The sequence below is a fragment of the Ursus americanus genome, chromosome 1 (genome assembly GCF_024610735.1).
Source record: "Ursus americanus isolate L20-20 chromosome 1, mUrsAme1.1.p, whole genome shotgun sequence".
NCBI classification, from domain to species: Eukaryota; Metazoa; Chordata; class Mammalia; order Carnivora; family Ursidae; genus Ursus; species Ursus americanus.
In genome coordinates this window covers 89,694,798-89,720,030 of record NC_142127.1, presented here as the reverse complement: position 1 = coordinate 89,720,030, position 25,233 = coordinate 89,694,798, and the positions used below count along the sequence as shown (strand labels likewise).

Here is a 25,233-nt window from a genome sequence, read left to right as displayed (position 1 = left end):
TCTCGGCATATGCCACTGATGAATCACTGAACTCTACCTCTGAAACTAATAATACACTATATGTTAATTAATTGGAGTTAAATAAAATAAAATAAATAAATATTATCTTGGCAGTTAAGTAAAAAGGAAATTTACTGAAGAGGCACAGGAAGATCTCTCGGTACCTAATTTTAGGACACTTAACCATGCCCACAGGGACTGGAAAGATGGTGTCTTATTTTGGGATCTCAAGATCACTCCTTTATGGCCCTCTTGCCGACCTGCTGGCCAGTTTGCTTCTGCTCCTATAAACTATTGACTGGCACGTGGCTTTGGCTGGCCTTGTTGTTCACTCTGACTAGCTCTGTGTGCTTTTCTAACTAAGGATCCACTGTTATCCAGTGAAAGTCTCTACAGCAGTGTTTTACCCTGGGGTCCATGGTCCCCTTGAGCATCCATGCTTAAAATTCAGGGTTTCAGGGCACCTGGGTGGGTCAGTCCATCAAGTGTCTGCCCTCAGTTCAGGTCATGATCTCAGGGTCCTGGGATCAAGCCCTGCATTGGGCTCCCTGTTCAGCTTGGAGTCTCTGCCTATCCCTCTCCCTGTGCCTCTCCCCCTGCTCATGCTCTCTCTCTCTCTCTCTCTCAAATAAATAAATCTTAAAAAAAAAAAAAAGAATTCAGGGTTTCATGAATTGGAGGAGGGGGATTGCAACCTTATCTTCAGTAACCTATAACTGAAATTCGGCATTTCCTTCTATTATAAATAAAGCAAAACCCATTAGTGGCGTCTATGATGTTTGTCACCAATAGAAATCACAGGTATTTTTAGATCATTCTATAGTGGCTGCAGAGATCATGAAATATTGTTTATGTTCATTGCTGCTTGAAATTATGAGTTATTAGACCCACTACTAGATCTCATAGTTTAATGTATTAATAAAGAAGCATATATATATGATTATATCACTCGTGTAAAAAGCTATTGGAATAACAGCATTTTAATTAATTGGTTTTCTTTGTAATCTTTTATGTTTTATTGTATGTATTTGAAGAGTCCTCAGCCTTCACTTGACTGTGTCGGAGTCCATGGCATGCAAAACAGGCTAAGAATCCACGCAGTGTGCTTTTGGGTCACATACCTGATGGAGAGAATCTGATTGGTCTAGGGATTGAGTTCTCTTGGGTCAGGTGTCCACCCTTGGTCTCATTAGCTGAGTCCAGGGGATGTGGGTCACGAGGTACAGAGCTGACCCCCTCATCTTGCCCTTTTTGTGGAGCACTGTGGGTGAACAGGACACACTTCCAAAGAAGGGAGCTTAACTGAGCTAGCCGCCTTAATTTACTTTGAAGTCCTTTGTATTTGATACAGAGAACAGTTGTCTTCCATAGTCATCTGGTACCATCTAGCTAGGAAATACGTGCTGTGGGGGCACCTGGCTGGCTCAGTTGGTAGAGCGTGCCACTCTTGATCTCTGGGTTGTGAGTTGAAGCCCCATGTCGGGTGTAGACATTACTTAAAAATAGTCTTTTTAAAAAAAATGTGCTGTTGATCTTCAAAGAAACCAGTAGAATGTGGATAGATCATTATGAATCCAGAAAAAGATCTACTGATGGTTTAAGTGGCATCATGTTAGTAGGGCAAGGAAACACAATTTGTAATTGGAATAATAGTAAAATTTTAATGCTGAGCAAACAAAACAAAACAAAACAAAACAAAACAATTCTCCTCTTCCCCCTGCCAGGATCATGGATCCTGGGAGAGCCACTCTTTCCACATGCATTTTGTCCAAACTGTAGGTTCCATGTTCTATCTGTCATAGATGGGCTCAGCGTATCCATCTAGGATATGCAGTCTTTGTGTCAGGAAAACAACATGATACTCACTATCTGCTCAAAGAAGGGCAGGGGAGGTTAATGCTGAGGACATACAGTCTTCTAACCTGGGGCTGAGTTAGGAATTTGAGTGCAGAAGTTTCCAGAGAATCTCCTTTTCCTGGGACAATATCACACAGACTTAGCCGCAAACTCTCATTCCCTACCTGATGCTGTTTCTCATTGCTAGCTTTCCTACGGTCACGCCACTAATTCTGAGAGATCCTGCAGCAGGGATTTGGGCTGGGGGCTGTTAGTTGGCTGGTTCCTGTAGATTTCCCTCCTATTTTCAACTCAATATGCTGTTCTGAATGAACAGACCCATCTTTCCCCTGGCCCCACCCTCCAGACCCACGCCAAGGCATTGCTTCTATTTGCCTCCAGCATGGGTAAGAGCAGAGAGTTTAGTGGCAAGGTTGGGACATCCCTGACAAGGATGAAAAATCCTGCCTGCTTTTCTGCTCTTCTCTCAGGGCAGATTGGGCACAGACCTGTATCATAGAACTGAACATATTTCGCTGAACCCGCAATCATTCATTTCTTTCTTTGGACCTAGAATAATCTGGCTCAGAGAAGGTGCCAAGTGAGGAAATAAATGTATTTTTTTCTGTTGCTTGAGATTTTTTCCCCTTGATCCTGCTTTTGGGAATTATCTCCTGCTATTAAGCAAGGATTTATTGTGTGTGTGTGTGTGTGTGTGTGTGTGTGTGTGTGTGTGCTCCCTTGTTTATTTAATAAAGAATTTAAAGCAGCTTTTTCAATAATCCTTTGAATCTTATTATCTCCCAGGCCCAGTCCTGGAAAACAGTGTTCCCTTTACCTATTCCCAGACAACTTGCAGCAGAATATATTTACTAAAGTCTAATTCAGCATCCCTAGACCTCAGGCTGGCTTTCGCAGGAAATGGCCTTTGGGATGAAGTCAGGCTCAATGATAGAGAAGCTCAGGCTGTGGGAAGCTGTCATCTAAAAATCCCAGGGCATTGAATTTGAAAGGTGCTCAGGGCTCACACTCTCCAAGTCTACTTATTCCTTCTCTGCAGGACTTAGGGAGACTCTCGTCTCCCCACCCCTACCTCCAATCCCACCCCCTCCCCCAGTCAATACATCTTTTGCCTGATACCAGTAGTCTTTGCTCTTACGAGCTGATATGAATAGTTTTATTAAAAAAGAGGTAGAAATGGCTCTGACCGAGATGCCCTGCAACAGATGACTGGATTAAGAAGTTGTGGTCCATATATACAATGGAATATTACTCAGCAATCAGAAAGAATGAGTTCTCAACATTTGCTACAACATGGACGGCACTGGAGGAGATAATGCTTAGTGAAATAAGTCAAGCAGAGAAAGACAACTATCATATGATTTCTCTCATCTATGGAACATAAGAACTAGAATGATCAGTAGGGGAAGAAAGGGATAAAGAAAGGGGGGTAATCAGAAGGGGGAATGAAACATGAGAGACTATGGACTATGAGAAACAAACTGAGGGCTACAGAGGGGAGGGGGGTGGGGGAATGGGATAGACCGGTGATGGGTAGTAAGGAGGGCACATATTGCATGGTGCACTGGGTGTTATACACAACTAATGAATCATCGAGCCTTACATTGAAAACCGGGGATGTACTGTATGGTGACTAACATAATATAATAAAAAATCATTATTAAAAAAAAAAAAAAGAAATGGCTCTGAGGTTGTGCTGTGTGCCCTAACTTAAACTCTGCTGGGTTGTGGGAATCTAGGACTGTAAAAGGAAGAAGAACTAAGAAATCCCCAGAGTTCCAGCCTCTTGCTTTTTGGACTTGGTGAGAGATTGGCAGTCCAGGGCCCATATCTAACTGGGCTCACCCAAAGAAGGTCCTCAGCCAGGATGGGAATCAACTTCCACCCCAAAGCTCTGCACGAATATAGACTGTAGGCTCCACGAGGCCATGTCTATGCCCGCAGACTGAGTGCCCCACACATACCACAGAGCCTGGCACATAGTAGACACTTGGTAAATATTTGCAGAATGAACCTGAACTCTAGGAACTCACAGCCTGGTCGAGGAGATAGAAAATGAATAAACAAATAAACAGTTGGAAATTATTGTAATTGTTTTGAGGGAAAAGCATAGACTTCTCTAAGGGCAAATACTTTAGATGATATGGTCGGGGTGGGGGGTGGGCAGGAGGTGCTGAAGAAGTGGCATTTAAACTGAGATCTGAAAGAGGAGAAAGGACCAGCTTTGAAGACAGCAGGGGATAGATATCTAGGAGATGCTGGGGGACAGACATCTAGGAGATGCCCTTAAACCCCTGGCCGGGCTAGAAGTCATGCCGTGGAGGAAGTCGGCTTGCCTATGTCTCTAGATTCTTGGAGGCTATTTATAGAAAAAAAGGAGGGTCTACCGTTGATTCATGGTTAGCGTGTTCACCACGGCCCCCCCCCCCATACCGTTCCTTACATATCCAGCTTTGTTTTATAATGCCTTGGACCTAGTGCTATTGACTGGGAATCAAAGGCACCACTGTGTGGCTGGCCATGAAGAACGATTATTTGTTTATGCGTCTGACTCCCCCACCAGACTATGAGCTTCTTGAAGGCAGTGACCTCCATTGTATCCTCAGGACACGGCATGCTGTATGGCGTAGTCAACAGTCGTGGAATGATTGAATGAATCATAACAGTTCGTATTTACTGAGCACTTTCTATGTGCCGGGCAGTATAGCGAGCACCTCTCGCGTACTATCTAATGCTCATGGTAACTCTGGGATGCAGGCAGTGTTACCATTCCCGGTGTGCCATTGGAGAAACAATGGCTTAGCAAGATAAAGTGATGCATTTGGGATTTGAGCAGAAGCATTTGGGATTTGAGCAGAAGCATTTGGACTCCAGAGCCCATACGTTGAGCCGAATTACAGTGCTTCTGGTTGTCTTCAAGGAGCAGAGATTGCTTGGAACGCTCAAGGGAACGGGATTAATATGTTACACACACGGTCTCATTTAACACTTCTCCCAACAACCCTCATGATAGGAATTATTTTTACTTGTTTAATAGAGAGAAAATGGAGACTCAAAGAGATTAAGTCACGGGGCCCCTGAGTGGCTCAGTCAGTTGAGTGTCCGACTCTTGGTTTCGGCTCAGGTCACGATCTCTTGGTTGTGGGATCGAGCCCTCAGTTGGGCTCTGCACTCAGCATGGATCTCCTTTAGATTCTCTCTCTCTCTCACTCTTTCTCTAATAAATAAATAAAGTCTTAAAAAAAAGAGAGACAGAGAGAGAGATTAAGTCACTTAACTCAGATAATAAAACGAATATGTAAATTATTTTCGTCCTTATTTTCAGAGCCAGGCCCCTGTGACTCGAGCCCGTGCTCAAACCCCGTTCTATGCTAACTCCAGTCACTCAGTCACTGGGCAGGAATCTGCCACACTGACTGTGTTAATGTCCTTTAAATGTCCAGGCCTAATGGGAGCCTGAGAGTCTATTCCTTAGAGAGGAAACAGAGTGGAGAATGGGAAGCAGATAGGGGGAGAGCAGAGACTTGATCTTTTTAAAAAATCCTTTTTAAAAATGGAGTTATAATTCGTCTACCATAACATTTACCAGAAGTGTGCGATTCACTGGGTTTACGATATTCACAAGGTTGTGCAGCTATAGCCGCTATTCTAATTCCAGAACCTTTTCATCACCCTGAAAAAAAGAATCCCTGTACTGATCTGCCGTCATTCCTTATTTCCTCCTACCCCTCCCCCAGCCCTTGGAACTCACTCATCTACTTTGTCTCGGTGTGGATTTGCCTATTCTGAATACTTTATACAAATGGAATTGTATAAGATGTGGTCTTTCATGTCTGGCTTCTTTCACTTAGCATTATCCTGTCCTCTGAAGCAAGTATCCTTCATTCCTTTTTGTGGCAGAATAATATGCCATTATGTGGGTCTAGCGTATTGTGTTTACCCGTTCATCAGCTGACGGCACTTGTGTAATTTCCACTTTGGGGTTATTACAAATAATGTTGCTATGAGCATGCGTGCATAAGTTTTTGTATGAACATATGTTTTCAGTTCTCTCTGGTGTAGACCTAGCAGTGTAATTGCTAGGTCATATAGTAACTTTACACTTAACTTTTTGAGGAGCTGCCAAATGGCTTTTCATGGTGGTTTATCTTTTATTAATAGATGTCTTAACTTGAAGTGTAAGATATATACAGAAAAGTGCCCATATCATAAGCGTATAGCTCGAAGAATTATTACAAAGTGCACATGGCCATATAATCAGTACCCATTCAGGAACTAGAAAGTTTCCAGCACTCAGTACACACCACCTCGAAAGGATAACCACCATCCTGACTTCTAATGTGATAGATTATTTTGGCCTGTTTTGAACTTCGTATAAATGGAATTCTATGGTACATACTCCTTTGGGTCTGACATCTTTCCCTCAACAAAACGTTCACGAAGTTGATCCTTGTGGTAGTGCCCAGCACTTTGTTAATTTTCATTTCTGGATGATAGTTCACTGTAAGATTGTACCACAGTGTATTTACCCATTTGCATTGGGCATATACATAGAATTGGAAGGGGTGCTTCCTAGTTATACACACGTTTGGATTTCGTAGATACTGCCGAACAGTTTTCCAAAGTGGCTGTGTGTCGGTTTGGACTCGTGAACACAGGAAGCACCCAGGAGTTGCTGTTGTGCCACATCCTTGGCAGCACTCGTGTTATCCGCCCCTTCCCTTTTGGCCGTCCTCGTAATAACGTAGCAGTGCCCTATTGTGGTTTTAACCTCCCCAGTGACTAATGAGCTTCTGTACTTTTTCATGTAATTGTTGGTCATTCGGATTTGACCAGGCCTTTTGTCCATTCTCTCTTGGGAGATCTGTCTTTTTCATGTTGATTTTTGGGAGTTTTTCATATACTCTTCGTCTGGTCTGGAAGTGAGTCCTCTCTTGGTCACGTGCATTGCCGGCATTCCGTGGCTTGCTCTGTTGCTCTTAGTGGTGTCTGTTGATGAACAGAGAGGCTCCTAATTTTAGTGGAGTCCGGTTCATCAGTCTTTTCCCTTGTGACTTGTGTCCTAGTCAGTCTTTACCTAGCTAAGGTCATGAAGATCAGGCCCTTATCACGAGTGTGTGTGTGTGTGTGTGTGTGTGTGTACATGGGTGTGTACAGGGAGGCAGCGTATCACCCTACAGAGTATGATTTCGCAGGGTGGACAGGACACTGTGTCAGCCTACAGGGAGTAGGCGGTGGGCGGGGGGCCCATGAGATGACAGCCACCATGGGTTGTGTTCCCAGCTGTCAAGCGTGTAATCTGGAGTGAAAGAGAATCCCTTTAGCGGTAGAGGTCCTACAGAGAATACCAGCAGACCCTCTAAATCACCTCTGTGCCCTGCAGACCCAGCTGACTGTCCTCTCTCCTCCCCTCGAACAGGAAAACAAATGAAATGGAAAAAAAAAATGAAATTTGCACTCCTGAACGGTGCTCATGGCACAGGGCAGGGATCCAGAACTTTCAGAGCCAGGTGCCTGCCTCATAGTTGTGATTTTTGCTGTTATTAAACCTAACGCTTTTTCTTTCTGATTCTTACCACACGGTTTCATCCGCATTCGGGAAGAGGCTGGCGAGGCGGCTGAACTCCAGAGAGGTGCTTGACCATCGTTCAGACTGCTCGTCTCCCAAACAGGCTGGCCGGAGCCCCTCCCGGAGCCAGAGCTGACAGGAGCTGTTTGTTCTTGGGGCAGGAGTGGGAGCCGTTGCTGCAGTTTCTGAGGGGCTCCGAGGATTCCTCCCCCCCAGGAAACCACTTTGGTCCCCCAGCCCCTTTGCTGATTGTTAGGCGCTCTCCAGACTAGAAAGCCCCGGTTTGTGCTGGGGCTGGGTGGGGCTTCGGGGACAGTTTAGGCTCGGCGGCAAAGGGGAGGGGTGGCTATGGAGCGAGCAAAGGGTCACAGCTTAGGCTGTACCATTTGCTTGTCACCTTGAGAAGTTCCACCTTGTCTAGCAAAACCCCCTTTCAGAGGCAGCCACCACAAAGGGCTCTTATGAGCAGAGCGGCCCCTGCCCCCACCTCCACTTCCACTCCCTTTACCATTATTTTTCTTTTGGGGCAGAGCTGAGGGGCCTTCCTGCTATGACTTTGAGGGGCTGTACTTATTTTAAAAGGAGATTTAGAGTCTAGAGCCTCCCTGTACCAGAGACTCCTTTTGCTGATTTTCTAGTACCATCGGAGGACCCTCCAGGGCTTGAGTGAGGCTTTCCTTCTCAGGAGGGCCTTTTGTCTTTTCCCTCTCTCAGCCTCTTGGGCTTTGGGGATTTAAGAAGCAGGTGAGGGCTAGCTTCTAGTACAAGGCCTCAGAATGGGGACCAGCAGCCTCCTTCTGGGGAGGTGGGAGGCAGGGGCAGAAGGGAGGAATGACTATCTCCCTGGGTGACTCTAAGAAGTATTGTATCATAGTGGATCAAGGGTATGTTCTGGAGTTCGGCCTCCTAGGTCTTCTACTTCGGCATCCTGTCAGTTTCTAGCTGTGGCCTTGGTTCAGGCACTTACCCTCTCTGAGCCTTTGTTTTCTCATATATAAAATGAGAATGCACTTAGTGCCTAGCTGATAGCGCTACTGTGGAGATTAATCGAGATAATGCAATCAGATGCTTAGCCCAGTACCTAATATGCTGAAAGCATCCCAAAACGTTAATCTTACTGATAGTATTCAGACTGTCTGTTTGAAGATTTTTTTTTATTAGAGAGAGCATGAGCAGTGGGGAGAGGGAGAAGTAGGCTCCCCACTGAGCAGGGAACCCGACGTGGGGCTCTATTTGATGACTTGAGCCAAAGGCAGATGCTTAACCAACTGAGCCACCCAGGCACCCCCATGCCGTCCGTTTGGACATCTCTTTTATAGTCTCTCATCCCATCTCTCATCTCTTCTGACTGTACAGCTCAGGGAGGTGGCTGGGCCTCAAGAGGAACCAAAAAAATCTGAATAATATAAGTTGGACTGGACTTTATCTCAAACTGGTTTAAACTGTGCGCATATCTTTTTTTTTTTTTAAAGATTTTATTTATTTATTTTGACAGAGAGAGACAGCCAGCGAGAGAGGGAACACAAGCAGGGGGAGTGGGAAAGGAAGAAGCAGGCTCCCAGCAGAGAAGCCTGATGTGGGGCTCGATCCCAGAACGCTGGGATCACGCCCTGAGCCGAAGGCATCCGCTTAACGACTGCGCCACCCAGGCGCCCCTAAACTGTGCACATATCTTATCTCCATTGCATTTCTGGCACCATGAGAGAGAAAGAGAGAGGCAGCAAAATTATCCCATTAGAAGGGCCAGCTGCAAAGAGAGTGATGTAGCGACCGGACTAGATTGCATACCCAGATTCCTGAATATATGCACGGATGTGTGCAGCAGGTCCCCCACCTTGTTTTAATGTGCGGAGGGGCAAGGTGGACCGGAATGGATTTGCAGGCTCCCAAACACAAGGTTAAGTTTAGGCCTGTCTGTGGCTCCTCCTTTCGCAGAGCCCGGCGCTAAGCGGGCGGGGGCTCGGGAGCCAGGGGCGGCGGGGAGAACAGCGCCGGGTCAGCAGCGGCGGCCAGCATGGTCAGGGTAGGCCTGGCATGGCCCAGACCCAAACAAAGCTAAACCAGACCAAACACGGGAGCAGCCTCACTGTCTGGTCTTCACGTGCCATCTTCAAGGACAGTGCGCCTTGTGCGCTTAGGGTACCGTGTGCTCTCCCAGATCAGCAAGATTTGCAATCAGCAGGCTGAGAGAGTCCGAAGGGTGTTCTGTGACGGACCAGACAGAGGCCGGATCTTGCCTGAAACTCCCTCCAAAAGGCTCATCCGAGCCATCTGCTGTGCAATAATCGAGGGGAGGGAGGAGGCGGAGGGAGCTGGTTGTCTCTGAAAACCTGCACATCACCACCATCTCTCTTCTGTGTCCTAGTAGCCTTTTTTTTTTTTTTCTCTCAGACTCTGAAGTAACACGGAGATTAAGCCCATCAAAATACATTTGTCTGTTCGCTGTGTGGCTGACGTATCTGCAGCTCGTGTTTTTCTGCTTTCCCAGTAGCCTTTGTTGAGTGTGTACCGGTTCGGCAATGGCATGGCGGAGCCTCTTGCACGGGGCTCATTTGGGACTGGGAAGTGGCGGTGAGAAAGGGCTCCTGGCCGAAGCATCCTCGGACAAGGGGGGAGCTAGGCGGAATACTGCTGCTGGAGTGTTTTGGGGAGCAAGCTGCTTATGCTCCCTGTGCCTCTGGAGAGGTTAGCTTTCCTCTCCGCTATGGTGCCCACCCTGCTAGAAAGGGGGGGGGGATCGAAATGAGACCTTGACCTCTCAGGGAGGTCCTGAACTTTGGGAGAGCAAAGGAGATCTTTGAGAAGCCACAGAGTGGTTTTGGGGGAGACCAGGAAGCAGCATATATACCAAGCAGGCAATCTTTATATTATTGGGATGCAGCGGGGAAGGGTTAATAACTGGGTCAGACCTGGTTTCTTTGTATGCCCTATAGCCTCGGGGCTTTTCTTGAGCCTCCTTGGCACTGGACCACGGCCAGGCAAGGAGAGTCTCAGTGTGGCTTGCAGAGGAAAGGGACAGACATTTCTTGGGTACTTACTGTACTCTCTCATTTAACCCTTTCGTGAACCCTGACATAGATCCTGTTAGTCTCAGCACCTCTTCCCCTGTCCGTCCATCCATCCCTCCCTCCATCTCGCTGTCAAGAATCAGACCTTGATTGAGTATAATAACTTGCCCAAAGTGTTCCTGCTAGCAAATAGACCCAAGGTACAAATCCAAGTCTTGGGCTCTCAAGCCAGAACTTAAAGCTTGTTTCTACTTCTCTTTTTTCTTCTAAGAATTTTTTTGGGGGTAATCCCTGGATAATCTTGCTGCTTCCTCTTTGAGAAGCCACTTTTGGCTTTCTCTTTTTAAACCGTGATACTTCCCCTGGGCATTGGATTCATCTTTCCTTCTCGTCTCACCCTTTTGCTACTAAAGCCAGGTCTGTGTTGTGGACCTAGAGGTCATTTCAGGTTTTCTTTAGCCTAGGGATTTATTTTAGGTTTCTGGGTCATCCCCTTGTGACATCTACCTTCTGCCCTGGAGCGGAGTGATCCCTGACTCCTCTCGAATGCTACACCCACTCCATCAGCAAATCCTTCTGGCCATACCTTCAGATATGCCCAGAATCTGGTCACCTCGCACCACTACCCCTGCTGCCCCCCAGGCCCAGGCTCCCACCGCCTTCCACCTGATCATCCAGCAGCCTTCTAGCAGATCTGCCCACCTCTTCTCTGTCCTTCAACATTCAAAGTGATGCTTTTAAAATGTAAATCAGATCATTTCACTCCTCTATAAGCTCTAATGGCTTTCCATCTTACAGAACAGAAACTAACATACTGCATTAACTCATGATTTCAAATAAACACACAGACACATACGCACCAACCTGCCATGCTCGTCCTCTGATACCGGGTGACCATCTAATCAATTGTGCAAACTGGGACCTAATAAGAGAGAAAGGGACGTCTGTTTCTTTTTAAAGATTTTATTTATTTATTTTGAGAGAGAGAGAGCATAGGTTGCGGGGGAGAGGCAGAGCAGAAGGAGAGGGAGAAGCAGACTCCTGGCTGAGCAGGGAGCCCGACACGGGGTTCGATCCCAGGACCCTGGCATCATGACCTGAGCCGAAGGCAGATGCTTAACCAGCTGAGCCACCCAGGTGCCTGAAAGGGATGTCTATTAATAAACAACAACAGGTGTGAGCCAGGGCTGGACCCAGGCAAACTGGGAATCTTGGTCCCTTGACCCAGATAGCCACGTGGATCATTCTCTCACTTCTGTTTGGGGCTTTTAAAAACATTACCCTCTCAGTGAGGCCTTCTTTGGCCTCAATTCAGAATTGTAACACATCCCCGCCCCTGTCCCGTAATGCCTTTGCCAATTTATTTTTCTCCGTGGTGCTGTCACCATCTGATCGAGTGTATGTTTTAATCAGTTATATGTTTGTTGTAGACCCCCCCTCTCTAGAATGTAGACTTCAAGAGGGCAGGAGAGTTTTTTTTAATCTCTTGTTTGTTATATTCCCAGCATCTCAATCATCCTGAACACCGTAGATGGTCAGTAAATATTTGTTGGGTGAATGAATGGAGGGTGGAGAGAGCGCTCGGGAGGAGTTCTCTTTGTTAGAGTCTTTCCCTGTAGAATCCTTGTCCTAAACCATTTTTCTTGTTCTTCTCCCTATTTATTTTGTAACCCTTTGGTAATGTGAGACCTTAGAAGAATTTTCCAATGTGCCTTTACCCCTACGTAGACCTAATGATGAAAATTTCCATGATTTCCTAAAGGGAGACTTGCGCTGTCCAGGGCAGGGAGCTGGTGAGTGCTACCCACAGTTTACAAGGTTGCAGGATGGAGGAGAGGAACTCCTACCCTCAGGAAGTTGTGTGTTGGGGGCCCTGCCCTGGTGGGTGTGCTACTGTGACAGCTGGGGGCCGCACCAGCTTCTGGGGCTGGTGCTAGCCCCAAGACCTGCTCAAGGCTGATGCTGGGGAGTTCCAGTTTGTGTGGTTTCTCTCTCTCTTTTGTCCCCTACACCTGTCTCCTGGGCTGTGGGCCCATATAGAATAGGGTGAGCAGTGCATCAGGAGTCCAGCCTTGCCTTACTCAGGGTTCTAGAGGGTTCTTTCTGGGGGCGCCTGGGTGGCACAGTCGTTAGGCGTCTGCCTTCGGCTCAGGGCGTGATCCCGGTGTTCTGGGATCGAGCCCCACATCAGGCTCCTCCGCTATGAGCCTGCTTCTTCCTCTCCCACTCCCCCTGCTTGTGTTCCCTCTCTCGCTGGCTGTCTCTCTCTCTGTCAGATAAATAAATAAAATCTTTTTAAAAAATAAATAAAGGTTTCTTTTCTGAAACAGCCTCAGGGAAAGGAGGGCATGGAATTAGGGGGTGGGGGCGGGGTTAGGGCTGGAAATCTGACCTCTCTTTTTTTCTTTCTTTCTTTCTTTCTTTCTTTCTTTCTTTCTTTCTTTCTTTCTTTCTTTCTTTCTTTCTTCTTCTTTCTTCTTTCTTTCTTTCTTTCTTTCTTTCTTTCTTTCTTTCTTTCTTTCTTTCTTCCTTTTTTTTCTTTTTAAGATTATTTATTTATTTATTTGAGAGAGCACAAGCAGGGGCAGAAGCGGAGGAAGAAGTGGTTTCCCCACTGAGCAGGGAGCCCGATGCAGGCTGCATTCCCAGACCCTGGGATCATGATCTGCACCGAAAGCAGACGCTTCACCGACCGAGCCCCCCAGGTGCCCCACCAACCTGTAATTTCTAATGGAAAGCAACAATTGGGATCTCTCCAGCAGATCGTGCTGGAGTCAGAGAGCAGGAGGGAGCCTTGGAATCACTGGGAGTGAGTTTGAGACCTCAGGGTGGCGGTGGCGATGGGAGTTACAGACACATCTCCGCTGAAGAGGGGAGTTCGGGCGCTAGGAACGGAAATGGGCTGCAGCAGGAAAAGAAGAGGGAATAAGATGCACTATAGGATTTCTGTAGCTTCCGTTTTCCTAAAGCTCCTGATATGGCCAGACGGCAGGGGCCAAAGTCCCAGCGACCTGGAGATAGGAGAGAAAGGTAGCTCTGTTTTGCCTACTGAAGGGTCACAGTCTAGCAGTTCAGGTAGCGAAGAGGTACGAAATGGAGCAGGAAGCCTATGAAGGCAAACTCCGAGGATACTTCTGACCCCTTGCCCGTGATTCAATATTCATTCGGAGCCACGCAAGCCTTGGCAAGCACGGGTGTAGTAGAGAAAGCCACATCGTGAAACAGAAGGAAACTTCCAGGAGCATAGCCTTAGTTCAGAACCCCAGGCCCTTAGCAATCTGGGGGGTATGAGCTTAGCCTTCTGGTCTTATTTCCCATGAGATACATCAACATAGCCTGTCTTTTCACACCTTTGTGCCTCAAATACTTCGCCACTTTCACAGTCTAACCTTGCAAGCCTGGCGGTAGGTCACTCCCCTACCCCCCTCACCCTCCCAATCCCACCCCAGGCTTTTTGCTGGACCATCAGAATTCCTCTCTTTCTTCTTCTCTGGTTCTTATTACCTTTTGTTTATAACTCTGTGATAGCATAATGCTTGGAAAAAACACTAAATCTACCTATTCCGTGCACCTAAATATAAACTCCTTGAGGCAGGGACTCTGACTTATTTATCTTTGACTAGGCCCCGTTCTGAGGAGGGAAGGGTGCATCTCTTTCCCCTCACCCCTGTCCTGTCGTGCCTGACGCGTGGTAGCATCTCAATAGCTTTTTGTTTTGTTTTGTTTTTAAAGATTTTATTTATTTATTTGACAGAGAGAGAGACAGCCAGCGAGAGAGGGAACACAAGCAGGGGGAGTGGGAGAGGAAGAAGCAGGCTCCTAGCGGAGGAGCCTGATGCGGGGCTCGATCCCAGCAAGCCGGGATCATGCCCTGAGCCGAAGGCAGACGCTTAACGACTGAGCCACCCAGGCGCCCCTCAATAGCTTTTTGCTTCGTAGAATCGATTCTGGATTAATCAGACGAACGCATTCCACAGTAGACCGACCATCTCTTCTTCCCCTGCGCGCTCTGGGCAGTGACCCGCTTTGCGGCTGGTACACCTTGCTCCTGGCTCCTGCGTACTCGTGGCAGGGGGCACTGCTGTTTGCTTTCCTTAGTCCTGACCCCGCTGTGCTCGCTTTGATCTCTGGCGCCTGCCCCAGCTCGCCCCTGCCATTGTCCTGCATGGGGAGCTAATGTTTCTCCTTCGCAGACTCGGGCCTCTCCACCTCCTTCTCCTTGCAAATCGTGAGGAGAATGCCCACGGAATCAGCGATGATGGGAATGGCTGGACTAGGATTGGGGGATGGCCTCAACCCCTGAGGGTGCCGGGGGGCGGGCAGTTTTTAGGTAGGACCTCCAGATTCTCTGCTCCCTTCTCTCGTCACCTAAGGGAGCTTGTTCCTGAGCCGGACGGGAATGGAGGCAAGTGATCTGTGATGGGAGGCACAGATGGTTGTGATCCTGGGAAAGGCCCTTGTGACTAACATTCTGCTGTTTAGAGACGTGAACAGGGTAGTCAGTATATGCGTCGGCCCGGAGGCTGGCCTGTCTGGATTCTAATCCTGCTTCGCTGTTTACTAGTTGGAACCAGCTCAGTAAAATGGGGTCATACTAGTGCCTACCATGTTCGTTCATTTACGAGTAGTTATGGATCCCTGACTACACGCCAGGTGCCAGGGAAACAGCAGGGAATGAGACAAAATGGGTTAATACAATTCAGTTCTTAGAACCGGGTCCAGCACATAGTAAATATGCACCAAATGTACCAATATTCTCTTTCTTTTGTTTTTTAAGGATTTTATTTATTAGAGAGAGAGTGTGTGTGAGCATGAGCCGGGGGAGGGGCAAAGGGAGAGGGAGAAGCAGACTCTGCTGAGCGGGGAGTCAGGACGTAGAGTTCGATCCCAGGACCCTGAGATCCCGACCTGAGCCAAAGGCAGATGCTTAACTAACTGAGCCCCCCCAGGCACCTCCCAGTATTCTCCTTCTAGTACTTTTCTGAGAATCCTCAGGTGGGATAACTTTTGGCAACAACAGCAGGACCAGATATCTCGGAGACAGAGAGGGATGGAGGAAGGTCCAAGATCTTGGTTCTGTGTTTGGACTTAGGCTCAGGACAGCACTGACTTTAGTGGCCTTTCATTTCTGCCACTTCATTTTGAGACTCAGCACAGGAGCTGGCCAAAGATTGCCCTAAAAAACCTAGGAGTCTGTCTGGTTCCATGGAAGGGGCAGGAGGGGGTTCCTGGGACAGCTGAGATTCTGCCTCCCCCATTTGTACAGACAGCGCAGGGTCCACCAAGCCACGTGTGCCGGAGCCGAAGAGAGGCCACATTTCTTGAGCAATCTGAAGGGAGGTCCTGGAGACAGAAGGGATAAGGAGGGAGAGCAGCTGTTGGCCTCTCCACCGTCAGGACTCTCTGTTTTCAGAGAACGTGGCTTGGGGAAGCTGCAGTTAAGGAGAGTGAGGGGAGTCGGGGTGTATGGCCTGATAGTTTGCCTTCCCTTTTCAGTTGGCCCCTCAGGGCCCTTTTACTCCTACAGCCATCGCTGGCCAAAAGCAGAGTTCTGGCTCTATCTGTGGCTTCCGGTGACAGTACAAGCCTGATAGGGTCCGAACGGAGGTAGGAATGGAGTACAAATGTTGCTGCGTTTCCTGGGGTTCAACAAGTGTTTCAGCTCCCACCATACTCGGGGAGAGAGAATCCTGACTGTGGTTCAGCAGCCGCTTCCCTGCTTCTCCTGCGTTCTCTCTTCCATCCTTCTCCCATGGCGGGTTTTCAAAAATGAATGCCTTTATAGCACAGAGCAAGTGCCCTTGACGCGAGCTGTGGGTCCGTCCAGGGTTCTTGGGTTGGTGCCCCGCGAGCTCCTGGCATGGCTTCCCTCTGAGACCTGCTAGGTTGGCTGGGAACCGTGACGATCTGCACACACAGGTGAAGGAATTCTGGGTCCTTTCCAAGACTGTGAAGTGCAGCCAGGTTCAGGACCCCTGGATACCACACTCCATCTCGTTTTGACTGCGCTTGCTTCCGCCTTCGGCCGTCACTTCAAGTCCGTTAAGACAAGTGCATGAAACTTGAACTCGGCAGAGCGTTTTCCTGTGGATGTAAATCCACGGTTCATTCACAGCAAAGGAAACAGGTACATAGAGTGTGATGATAGCGGTATTTCTCAACTTCCTCCCCGTCATCACCTTGCTCAGGAACCTTCTAAGTAAGACACTTTTGCCTAGTCACTCCCCCGCAGGAAATTGTAATACCACAGGCAGAGCAGAATTCTGTCCGTGTGCTGTGCGTAGATGCCTCGCACTTGAAAAGAGTAAGATTTTTTTCACCCCTCAAGAGCCAGCTTTCTCCCCTCTTGGGGAGTGGTCGCCCCCATTCGTGGGTTCACGCATGGCAGGAAAGCAGTGTAAAATGGCAGGGAAGCCTCCAACGCTTTGCACACTTCAGTCCCCCCATCTCCTGACTGAACACCACAGCTGCCTTCTTCAACCTTGTCTCTCAGTCTGTCATTGCCATCTTGCTCTTTCTCCTCTTTCCTGCATTTCATCCTTTTTCTCTCTCTAGTGTGGAACTTTAGAAGTGAATGTAAGTAAAACAGTCATCTGTACAGCTCAGGGACAATTTAGGAAAGGTGATTTCCTAAAACAGTCCTCTCAGAGGTCATGCCTTTAGAAGAAAGGGCCTAGAGACTCTTGGGTGAATACCCCAGGGATATTCATGGGAAAATATAATAGGCCTCAGTGTTGGGGGAATTAAAGATATACATTTGGAGTTGCCTTTCAGAGGAGAAGACCTCACATGAGGCCTTTATACTGTTCCCAACAAGGTAGGGATATGGACATCCTACGTCGGATCGAACTTTCCTATATGAATTATTTTGGGATTGATGCCACTTCTGCCAATAGGACATCAAACTCCTTTTCTCTGGCAATATAGTGTAATCGATGACCGCATCTCCTCTCCCCTATAGAAGCTACCAGAGGCATGCAGTGTAGGTGACGGAAGACCCTTTGTCATGAATTTACAGAGTCTGTATATGGCAGTCACCAGACAAGAGAGCCAAGTGAGAGAGAAGCATCAGGGCACTGGTGAGTAGCCCCGGGGGTACTTGGTCTCCCAGGGGTTAGAGTTACGGTGTAGGGTCGTGCCATCCAATATGGTAGCTCTGGCCCCTTGTGACTCTTTAAATGAAACAGAAATGAAACAAAATGAAAAATACCTCTCCTCATTTGCTGTGGCCACACTTGAAACGCTCAGTAGCCACGTGTCTACACGGCTACCAAGTCGGACGGTGCAGTTGCAGAACATTTCCATCGTTGCAAGACTTGCACTGGAACTGGTCTAAGGGCTTAGGAGAGTTATGAGAGGACCGGGGGAAGATTGATCCCTCCCCCTGAGACACGGTAGGAATGCCTGTTGAAGAACAGTGGGCTGTTTGGAGTCAGAGAAGCCCCTGCCCTACCTGCTGAAAGCGGGCCTTGGGGATCTTCAGAGTAGAAACAGGGCTTTCGGAGAGTCAGCTGGAGGTTGGGTTTGCAGCTACTCTGTCTCTTTATATTATTAGTACTAAACCCTGGCCCCATTCAGAATGCTTGCTGAATGCTGACGCCTCCCGGGTAAGAAGAAGGCATTTCTCACTGTCTTCCCTTGACCTCTCTGATTTCAGGAGATCCTCAGCCCTCAATCAGTGCCTCCCCACAAGGAACCGAAAATCAGCTTGTGAAGCAGCCGCAAGAGCCGGTCTCCTCAGCACCATCCGTCCCCGTGCCCGAGAAAGAGCCCACGGTGAGTCCTGCACCGGTAGCCCCCGAGCCAGCGGTCCTTGGAGCAGTCACCTCATTGAGATGCTGTCTTAACGACACTGGAGGATATTTGTGACCAGGCCGCCAGATGACGAATTTCTAGATGTGGAGCCGTGGTCTTTTGCATTTTCCCTTGGTATTTCCCCTCTGCCATCCCTGTACTGAGTGAAGGACCTTGACCCCTTTTCTTCTTTATCCCACCTCCAGTGACGGTGTGTGACATGGTTTCCCGGGGGAGAAGGGATGGACGCGTGGCATGGAGTCTTATATCATATTTGTTGCCTGACGGAGACTTCAGAACACCCATGTGGGCCCCTCATCCCAACCAGGGCCACGGGAGCAAGGAAGGGCCTCTCTTTTGACTTAAGTGGATCTGTTCAAAACTTCTATTAACTCGGGTTCCTTTTCTTTCTAGGGTACTTCAGGCCCTATGCAGAGACCTCAGCTGTCAAAGGTCAAGAGGAAGAAGCTAAGAGGGCTCTTCAGTTAACCTGTCACTGTCTCGACTGCTGAGGATGGGCTTGGAGAAGAGTTTCCTCGTGTCACCCTGAGAGGAGCTCCCGTGAGCGGTGTCTCTGACACAGAGTTATGTGGTCAGAGGCCCCACGGCTGAAATACCAGAAGTTCACGCGGACAGGCATGGATACTGCTAACCCAGCGAATCTTGGCTCCCACCTGCTGGGCACGGGCCTTTCCTAGCTGAGGGAAAGCCAGCTTCTGAGAATCCCATACCTTCCCCTCTTTTGTTGGAGGCTCTCCAGACCCAGGATCCTACCATGGACTTTACGTACAGAGGATAAGTCAGCAAAAAGGCCCAACGCACTCAGGAGGCCTTGTCCACCTTTCTCCAGAGTCCCTGGCCAGTCCCAGCTGCTCCTAGAGACCTGCTTCTCTTTTAAGCACGGAATAAAAAGCACTCACACTCCCCTGCTTTCGAGATTGCTTTTTCTGTGGAACCTACAACCAACCTCTTTCACTTTCCTGGGCCCCACCCATTGTTGTCTCTAGATGAAGTTTAGGCCCTCGATCTGCTCCTTCAGATTCTTCTCATGCTTCTCTCTTTGTGGCCTGCGCTAAGTCTCCATTTGGAAACTTTGATCTTGAGAACTCTCTCCGTGGTGGGCACAGCACAGCACACGCCGCCGCTGCTCTCCTTTGCCCAACGTCATGTCGGGTGTTTTTGTGTTTTTTTGTCTGTTTCCAAGGCATAGACAACAGACTAAACCACAATCTGGGATTGAAATTATAAAGAGCTCCGAGCACAAGGGCTGAGATAGTTTCCCACTGGAGTGGGGGAGAAAGGCATTTTACTCTCCCATCCTTCATGCCACTTCCCATAACATGGCAACTAGAAGAACTTGGAAAGGTAGGACAGCAGGGAGCAGGAAGGGCCACAGAGTTCTCTGGGACCACAGAATTGGCCTAGACAATGAATAGTGCCTTAGCAGGAAAAAAGGCAAAATTCATATGAGATGGGCAGCATCTTTTTTGGAAAGTCAACTCTCCGGACAGATCTGGCAAGGTTTAGCAGACCAGGACTGGCAAAGTCCCTTGGCCTTTTCTGCTAGGTTCTCCTCGACAGGTAAGACCGTCTGAAACATTACTTTGGAGAGACAGGGAGGAAATTCAGGCTCAGATGTTCACTGGGAGCCGTGAGGTGGAGGAAGGAGTCAGGGCAGAACCCACGGAGCCCTCTCCTGGTTTATTTACTTAAGATGGTCAAATGGCTCCTCATCCCCATGCCTTCTCTGTCTGGAATGGGTGTTTCTGTCCTTAGGTCAGGTCATGGGGAAGAGGACAGCCCAAGCGATAATAAAGGCACGAGTAATAAGCAGCTAACAGTTACCGAGCAGTTCGTGTACAGCAGGGGCTCTGATAAGTGCCTGACATCGAATCCTCACAGCATCAGAGGCGGAAGATACTGTTCACCCGCTTGGAAATAGAGTCTTGAAGTGATTAAGTGACTTATCAAAGGTCACACAGCTAATAAGTAACAGCCAGCATTTAAACCCAGACTTCTGAGTTCTTAACTGCATTCGTGTATGTATGACTGACCGACATTCTCCAGGAAGGGTGTTAGGCCTTCTTTTCTGCCTCGCGCTGTAACCCTCCTTCTCCTAGGCCCCTGCCTCCTTCGGTAGCATCTCCTAGCTCCCACTGGCCCCTCACGGTAGGAGCCTCTCAGGACTCCGGGACTCCAGGACCCCCATGCTTTCACCGACCAGCAGAGTCTGGGAGCTCCCCCAGGGCTCATTCCCGGTCACCACCGATAACTCCGCCTCCAGACCACAGCACCCCAAGATGTGCCCCGCCGTCGGGACTGTCGTTGAAGTGAACTGGGGACTATGTAAAAATGGTCTATCAGGTGGCTCACTTTGTTCCCTAGTTTCTTTTTGGCACAATTTGGACAGCCAGATTTTGGCATCGATGAGGTCTGAGACCACATGGAAAATGGGAAGACTTCCCCAGCAAGCTGAGGGGGAAAATAAGGATAATCCCTCTGGGCTAAGACCACGGTTTCAAGAGCCTGCATTTTTTTTCTAATTTTCAATTTTTTTTTAAGTAGGCTCCACACCCAGCATGGAGCCCAACGAGGGGCTTAAACTCACAATCCCAAGATCAAGACCCGAGCTGAGATCAAGAGTCAGGCGCTTAACCGACTGAGCCACCCAGGTGCCCCAAGAGCATGCATTTTTAATCAGAGGGGGCTCAGGGGTTTGTGACTCCCCTAAAATGGTGAGTAAAATTCCACGAGCATAACTTTTTCAAAGTGTTCTCAAAAGAACACATGACTTTTTTTAAAAGAGGTTAAGTAAGAGCATGCCTAGTGATCCCCCTGTCACTGCCCCTTTACCCCAAAGGTTGCTGCCTCCGTGGGGATTTGCCTAAACACATCCTCAGAGAAGCATTGCTCCCAGAGGCTCTGCCTCAGGTGGGTATTCTCGCCCCTCGGAGCTAGGGGGGGTGGTGGAGAATCCTGGGGCAACTCCAGGGAAATCCCTGCCTGGACAAATTGGCCTAGCCAGGCTGTATTCCAGCCCTGCCCCCTGGCTTGGGCCCCTCCCCGAGGCCCCCAGCCTGGCCCAACCCCCACCCCACATGCACATAAAAGGGTCGAATTCTCGTGGCTGCTCCATAAATTTTATTCCGTAAATATTAGTTTTCCCTGTGTTTAATAAAGCAGTGGCCCACCTCCCCGCCTACCCGCCCGCTCCCCAGGGCCGGGGCTGGGGCCAGGGCTGGCTGGTGGGAGAAGGGACTCTTTCAATTGCTTTGGAGTATTTTTAGAAAAAAAAATAATATAAGGTGGTTTACACGAGCAAGCCAGCAAACCAGGAGCAGGACTAGGGACCTCGAGGAAGTTCCTGCAGCAACTTGACCTAAAAATAGGGAAATAGCGCCACCTAGGCTGCAAGGCCTACTTGGCCTCGCGGCAGGGCTCCCCTGCCCCCACAGTCAGCTGGGACAGGCAAGCTCTTTGCTGGAAGAGAAATCTTCATCCCTTAGCACTCCAGCTGGGCAGCACCTCCTTCAGTCAGTCGGCCTGACTGAGGGCTTTCCCAGTAGCCTTGACGGCAGTGCCCCAGCCACCTCCTGGAAAAAATCCCACCAGGGTCATTCTCTGTTCTGTCCCGGGTCAGCCAGGCTCTCAGATCAAGGAGCGTTTCCAAAGGCTAGAAAAGTTATTGAGAAGGGAAAAAAGAGCTTCTGGTCTCCATCTTCCCACTGAACCCCGAGGAGCTCACCCTGGAATTTCTGGAGCGTAAGGTATCAAAGAGAGAGAGACCAGTGCTCCCATGCTCCGGACCAGGGAAGAATCTGTCCCTGTCGGACCACGGTCCCTTCCCCGGGTCTGAGGCATTTCACCCACAGGGAGCACTTGGGGGAAGGAGAGATGGTCGAGTCTCCTGAATGCTCGGCTCTAGTGCTTCTTAATTTTATCTGGTGTTACATTTGAACTCCCGTTTCTTGCCTTCCTATCCACTGAAACCTCCCATTTCCCCCAGCCCTTACCTCCTCCCCTGGCCCGGGTCTGCTGGGACATGAGTAGGAGCCTCACGTGTCAGCCTCGGAACAGCGAGGGCAGGAGCGGGGGATGGGAAAGGCCACGACTTCGTCTTGTTCTGGACGTTGTCACCAGGGGCATCTCCTTCTCTCCACAATTATTCTGTCCCTCATGTTCTCCTATTTACAACACTGGGAAGATTTGCTCCCAAGGTATAGGGGAAACCGAAAATCCTCTTAATCACTCATCTTCATGATGTAATACGCTCTTTATCTGTCCTGCCTCCCCCGTCAGTATTTGTGCTATGAATGCAGTCTGTGTTATATACGTATTTCCTGTGTGCCTCTTGTTTTCATCCTTTCATACTCTCAAGCAGTAAAATACTCTCTGAGAATAGAGTCCGTTTTTAACCCTAACTCAGAAAATATCACCGTGGTGGTATCATACTACCAAACGGTGAACTTTATGTTAACTGGGTTTTGATAAGACCAGGATGTATGCTTTTCTTTTCTTTTCTTTTTAAAGTAATCTCTACCCCCAACATGGGGCTTGAACTCCCAGCCCCAAGATCGAGCGTTGCATGCTCTACCAACTGAGCCCGCCAGGCACCCCAGGATGTATGCTTCCCTAAGCTCTGCCCTGAAATATTTTCTATATTCTAGTTTTCCTGAAGAAGAAACTGTTCAAAAGGAGTAGTGACCTACTACAGGAAACCCCCCTGCCTTGGAGCCTGCAGCCCTGGGTTCCTAGTCCCGGTTTCAGGCATCCGTACCCACGTGGGCTCACCAAATTGCAATGGGTTATGCTGGGCACTCAGTTACAGAGAGGAATGTGGGAAGGGAAGGGAGCCCCACTTTGGAGGGAGAGTTTTCTTGAACTGCCATGACCTTCTGGAAGCAGCTACTTGTTGCGGACTTATTGCTCTATTCCCACCCCACCCCCCATGTTCTGTCAGGGCATCAGAAGATCCCATCCTGAGGGGAAACATTCAGATTGGGAGAGTATGAGTTAGCTTGTGTGTGTGTGCGTGCGCGCTTGTGTGTGTCTGTGTGTGTGTGTGTGTGTGTGTGTGTGGTACAGAGGGACCTAGGGAGTCCCTCGCTCCTTGAGCTGGAAGCGCATCTATTCTTCTGTCTTTCGTCGCAGACCCTTGGAGGAATACTTTTCCGTCTCCCGGGACTTTGTTTTATGGGGGTCCCTCAACTCTGGGGTCTCATTTCTTTACGCGGGCGTGCAGGAAGTCATTAGGTGGCACCAAAGTATTCCAGCAAAGGCTCATTCGCTCTTCCAAGCTGTTAAGTCCTACCTGCGCTCGGTCTCTCTCTCTGCTGGAGTCCAGCAGGTTTGCTGTGCCCTCTACACTCCTGGACCCTTGGAATGAGTGCTAGCCTCCCAGCACCTAACTCTCATGGGTTCCTGAGAGTCTGGGCCAGCTTAGGGGAACCCGGAAGAGGCACTGGAAGGACTCCAGGGTGTGGGGAGCACGCAGCCATTGACTCACCTGGGAAGACTGTGCCAGGATTACCTGTCCTGCTGGGCCAAGGGCCAGGAGTTAAAGGAGCTCACAGTGCCACACTCTTCCTCCCCTCACTTTGGGGCCCAAAACAGAAGCAGGGCCACAAGTGGGGAGTAGGGCTTGGGGGCTGCTGGGAGTCCCTTCTGAAATCTGGGTGTTATATTTACTTTTTCATATTGGCAGCTGGAAGGGGAAGCCCATCCCAGCTCGGCATTGTTGTCTAACATGGTTAATCAGATCCTATAATCCTGCTGTGGAAATATTGGGCCTCACTCAAAACAATAGAGACCAAGAATATTGTGGTTAAACTTCAACCAACTGCCTCCCTGGCCTGTTTGCCTAACCCCTACCCCCCTCTCCCGGGCCAGAGTCCTCCTTGCTTTATGGACCCCTGATAGGATCGACAGCCGGTCAGAAATCGGTGACAGGAGAAGGGAGAATGGTGTAGGGTAAGGGTAATCCTCTTGACTAGCCCTCCATCCTGCTTTTCCCCTTCCACCCCAGGCCTTAAAGGGTAAGCACGGTGATGCACAGAGTTGGAGCTGCGGGGGGAGGAGGGGAGCCCTGCAGGGTCTGGGTCTGTGGTCAGGGGTCAAGAACGTACTGCCGGGGGTCCTGGGGAGCGAAGAGATCCTTTATTCAAGACAAAAAGACCAGCTACCACCTGAGGAGGAAAGCCTGCCAGTTTCCTTTATGACTGCTGCCCGGGGAACTCAGCAATGCCAGCGGGTCCTATGTCGCATATGGGAGGAACAGGAAGGCCCTGGCTGGGAGAGGAATTGCCAACACGGATTTCTGTCTCATTAGTAACCTGATACGACAGCAATGTAAGGAGTCATAATCTGATGATATATGGAGGTGACCCTGAGACCCCAACTTGAGTGGTTTTCTGCTGGTGGTAATGTCCATGATGTTGCCCTCTTCAGTAAAAAAGACCAATTCAACGTGGCAGGATAATTCACATGCTTAGAAGAGGACAGAGGGAATAGAGGGCCTGTACAATGGCCGTTGGAATCAAAAGAAGATGCAGGGTCTAGATTGTGCTACAGGGGGACTCAACCCAGTGATAGGTTCAGCCAAAGGCAGAGGACGTTCCTCCTGCAGACACCAGGGCACCTGGCTTGAGAGACGGCCAACTTTGAGTCTGTACTCGGCTGTCACGCACCCAGGAGGCACTGGCCACAAGTTGCAGCCACCCTGCTTTTGGAGGTGTCACCAGCCAGTGACCAGAAGTCCAGTGAGGCCCGGTGCCAGCACCTTGGACTATCGAACGGTCAAAGTGTAGGCGCATTTTTAGGATTTGAGGAATGAAAATAGCAGAACTGTGCCAAATGAAACTATATTTGATCAGTTCATACGGGGTGAGGCTGGAACACCAGGAGGGAGCATTTGATGTCTCTCACCTCGGGGGCTATGTGGTAATTCAGGGACCGGCATGGCTCCTGTGGGTCATTCACCAAAGCCACTTTAAAGCAGGAACTGGT

At 49.1% G+C, this 25,233-nt stretch overlaps 1 protein-coding gene across 14 annotated transcripts in view; it reads left to right on the top strand.

Annotated features, from left to right (window-relative positions):
• The window catches only part of NHEJ1 (non-homologous end joining factor 1), a 78,888-nt gene extending 59,736 nt beyond the window's left edge, over positions 1 to 19,152 (top strand). For 12 of the 14 annotated variants that reach the window (XM_087863623.1, XM_087863564.1, XM_087863566.1 and 9 more), the window contains 3 exons: positions 17,396 to 17,513; positions 18,092 to 18,210; positions 18,643 to 19,152. In XM_087863623.1, coding sequence (XP_087719749.1) covers positions 17,396 to 17,513; positions 18,092 to 18,210; positions 18,643 to 18,717 — 312 coding nt within the window. In that variant the 3' untranslated portion in view covers positions 18,718 to 19,152. The remainder of the gene's footprint in view (positions 1 to 17,395; positions 17,514 to 18,091; positions 18,211 to 18,642) is intronic. The other 2 variants (XM_087863616.1, XM_087863608.1) reach the window with 1 other exon arrangement.
• The last annotated feature ends 6,081 nt before the right edge of the window (positions 19,153 to 25,233 follow it).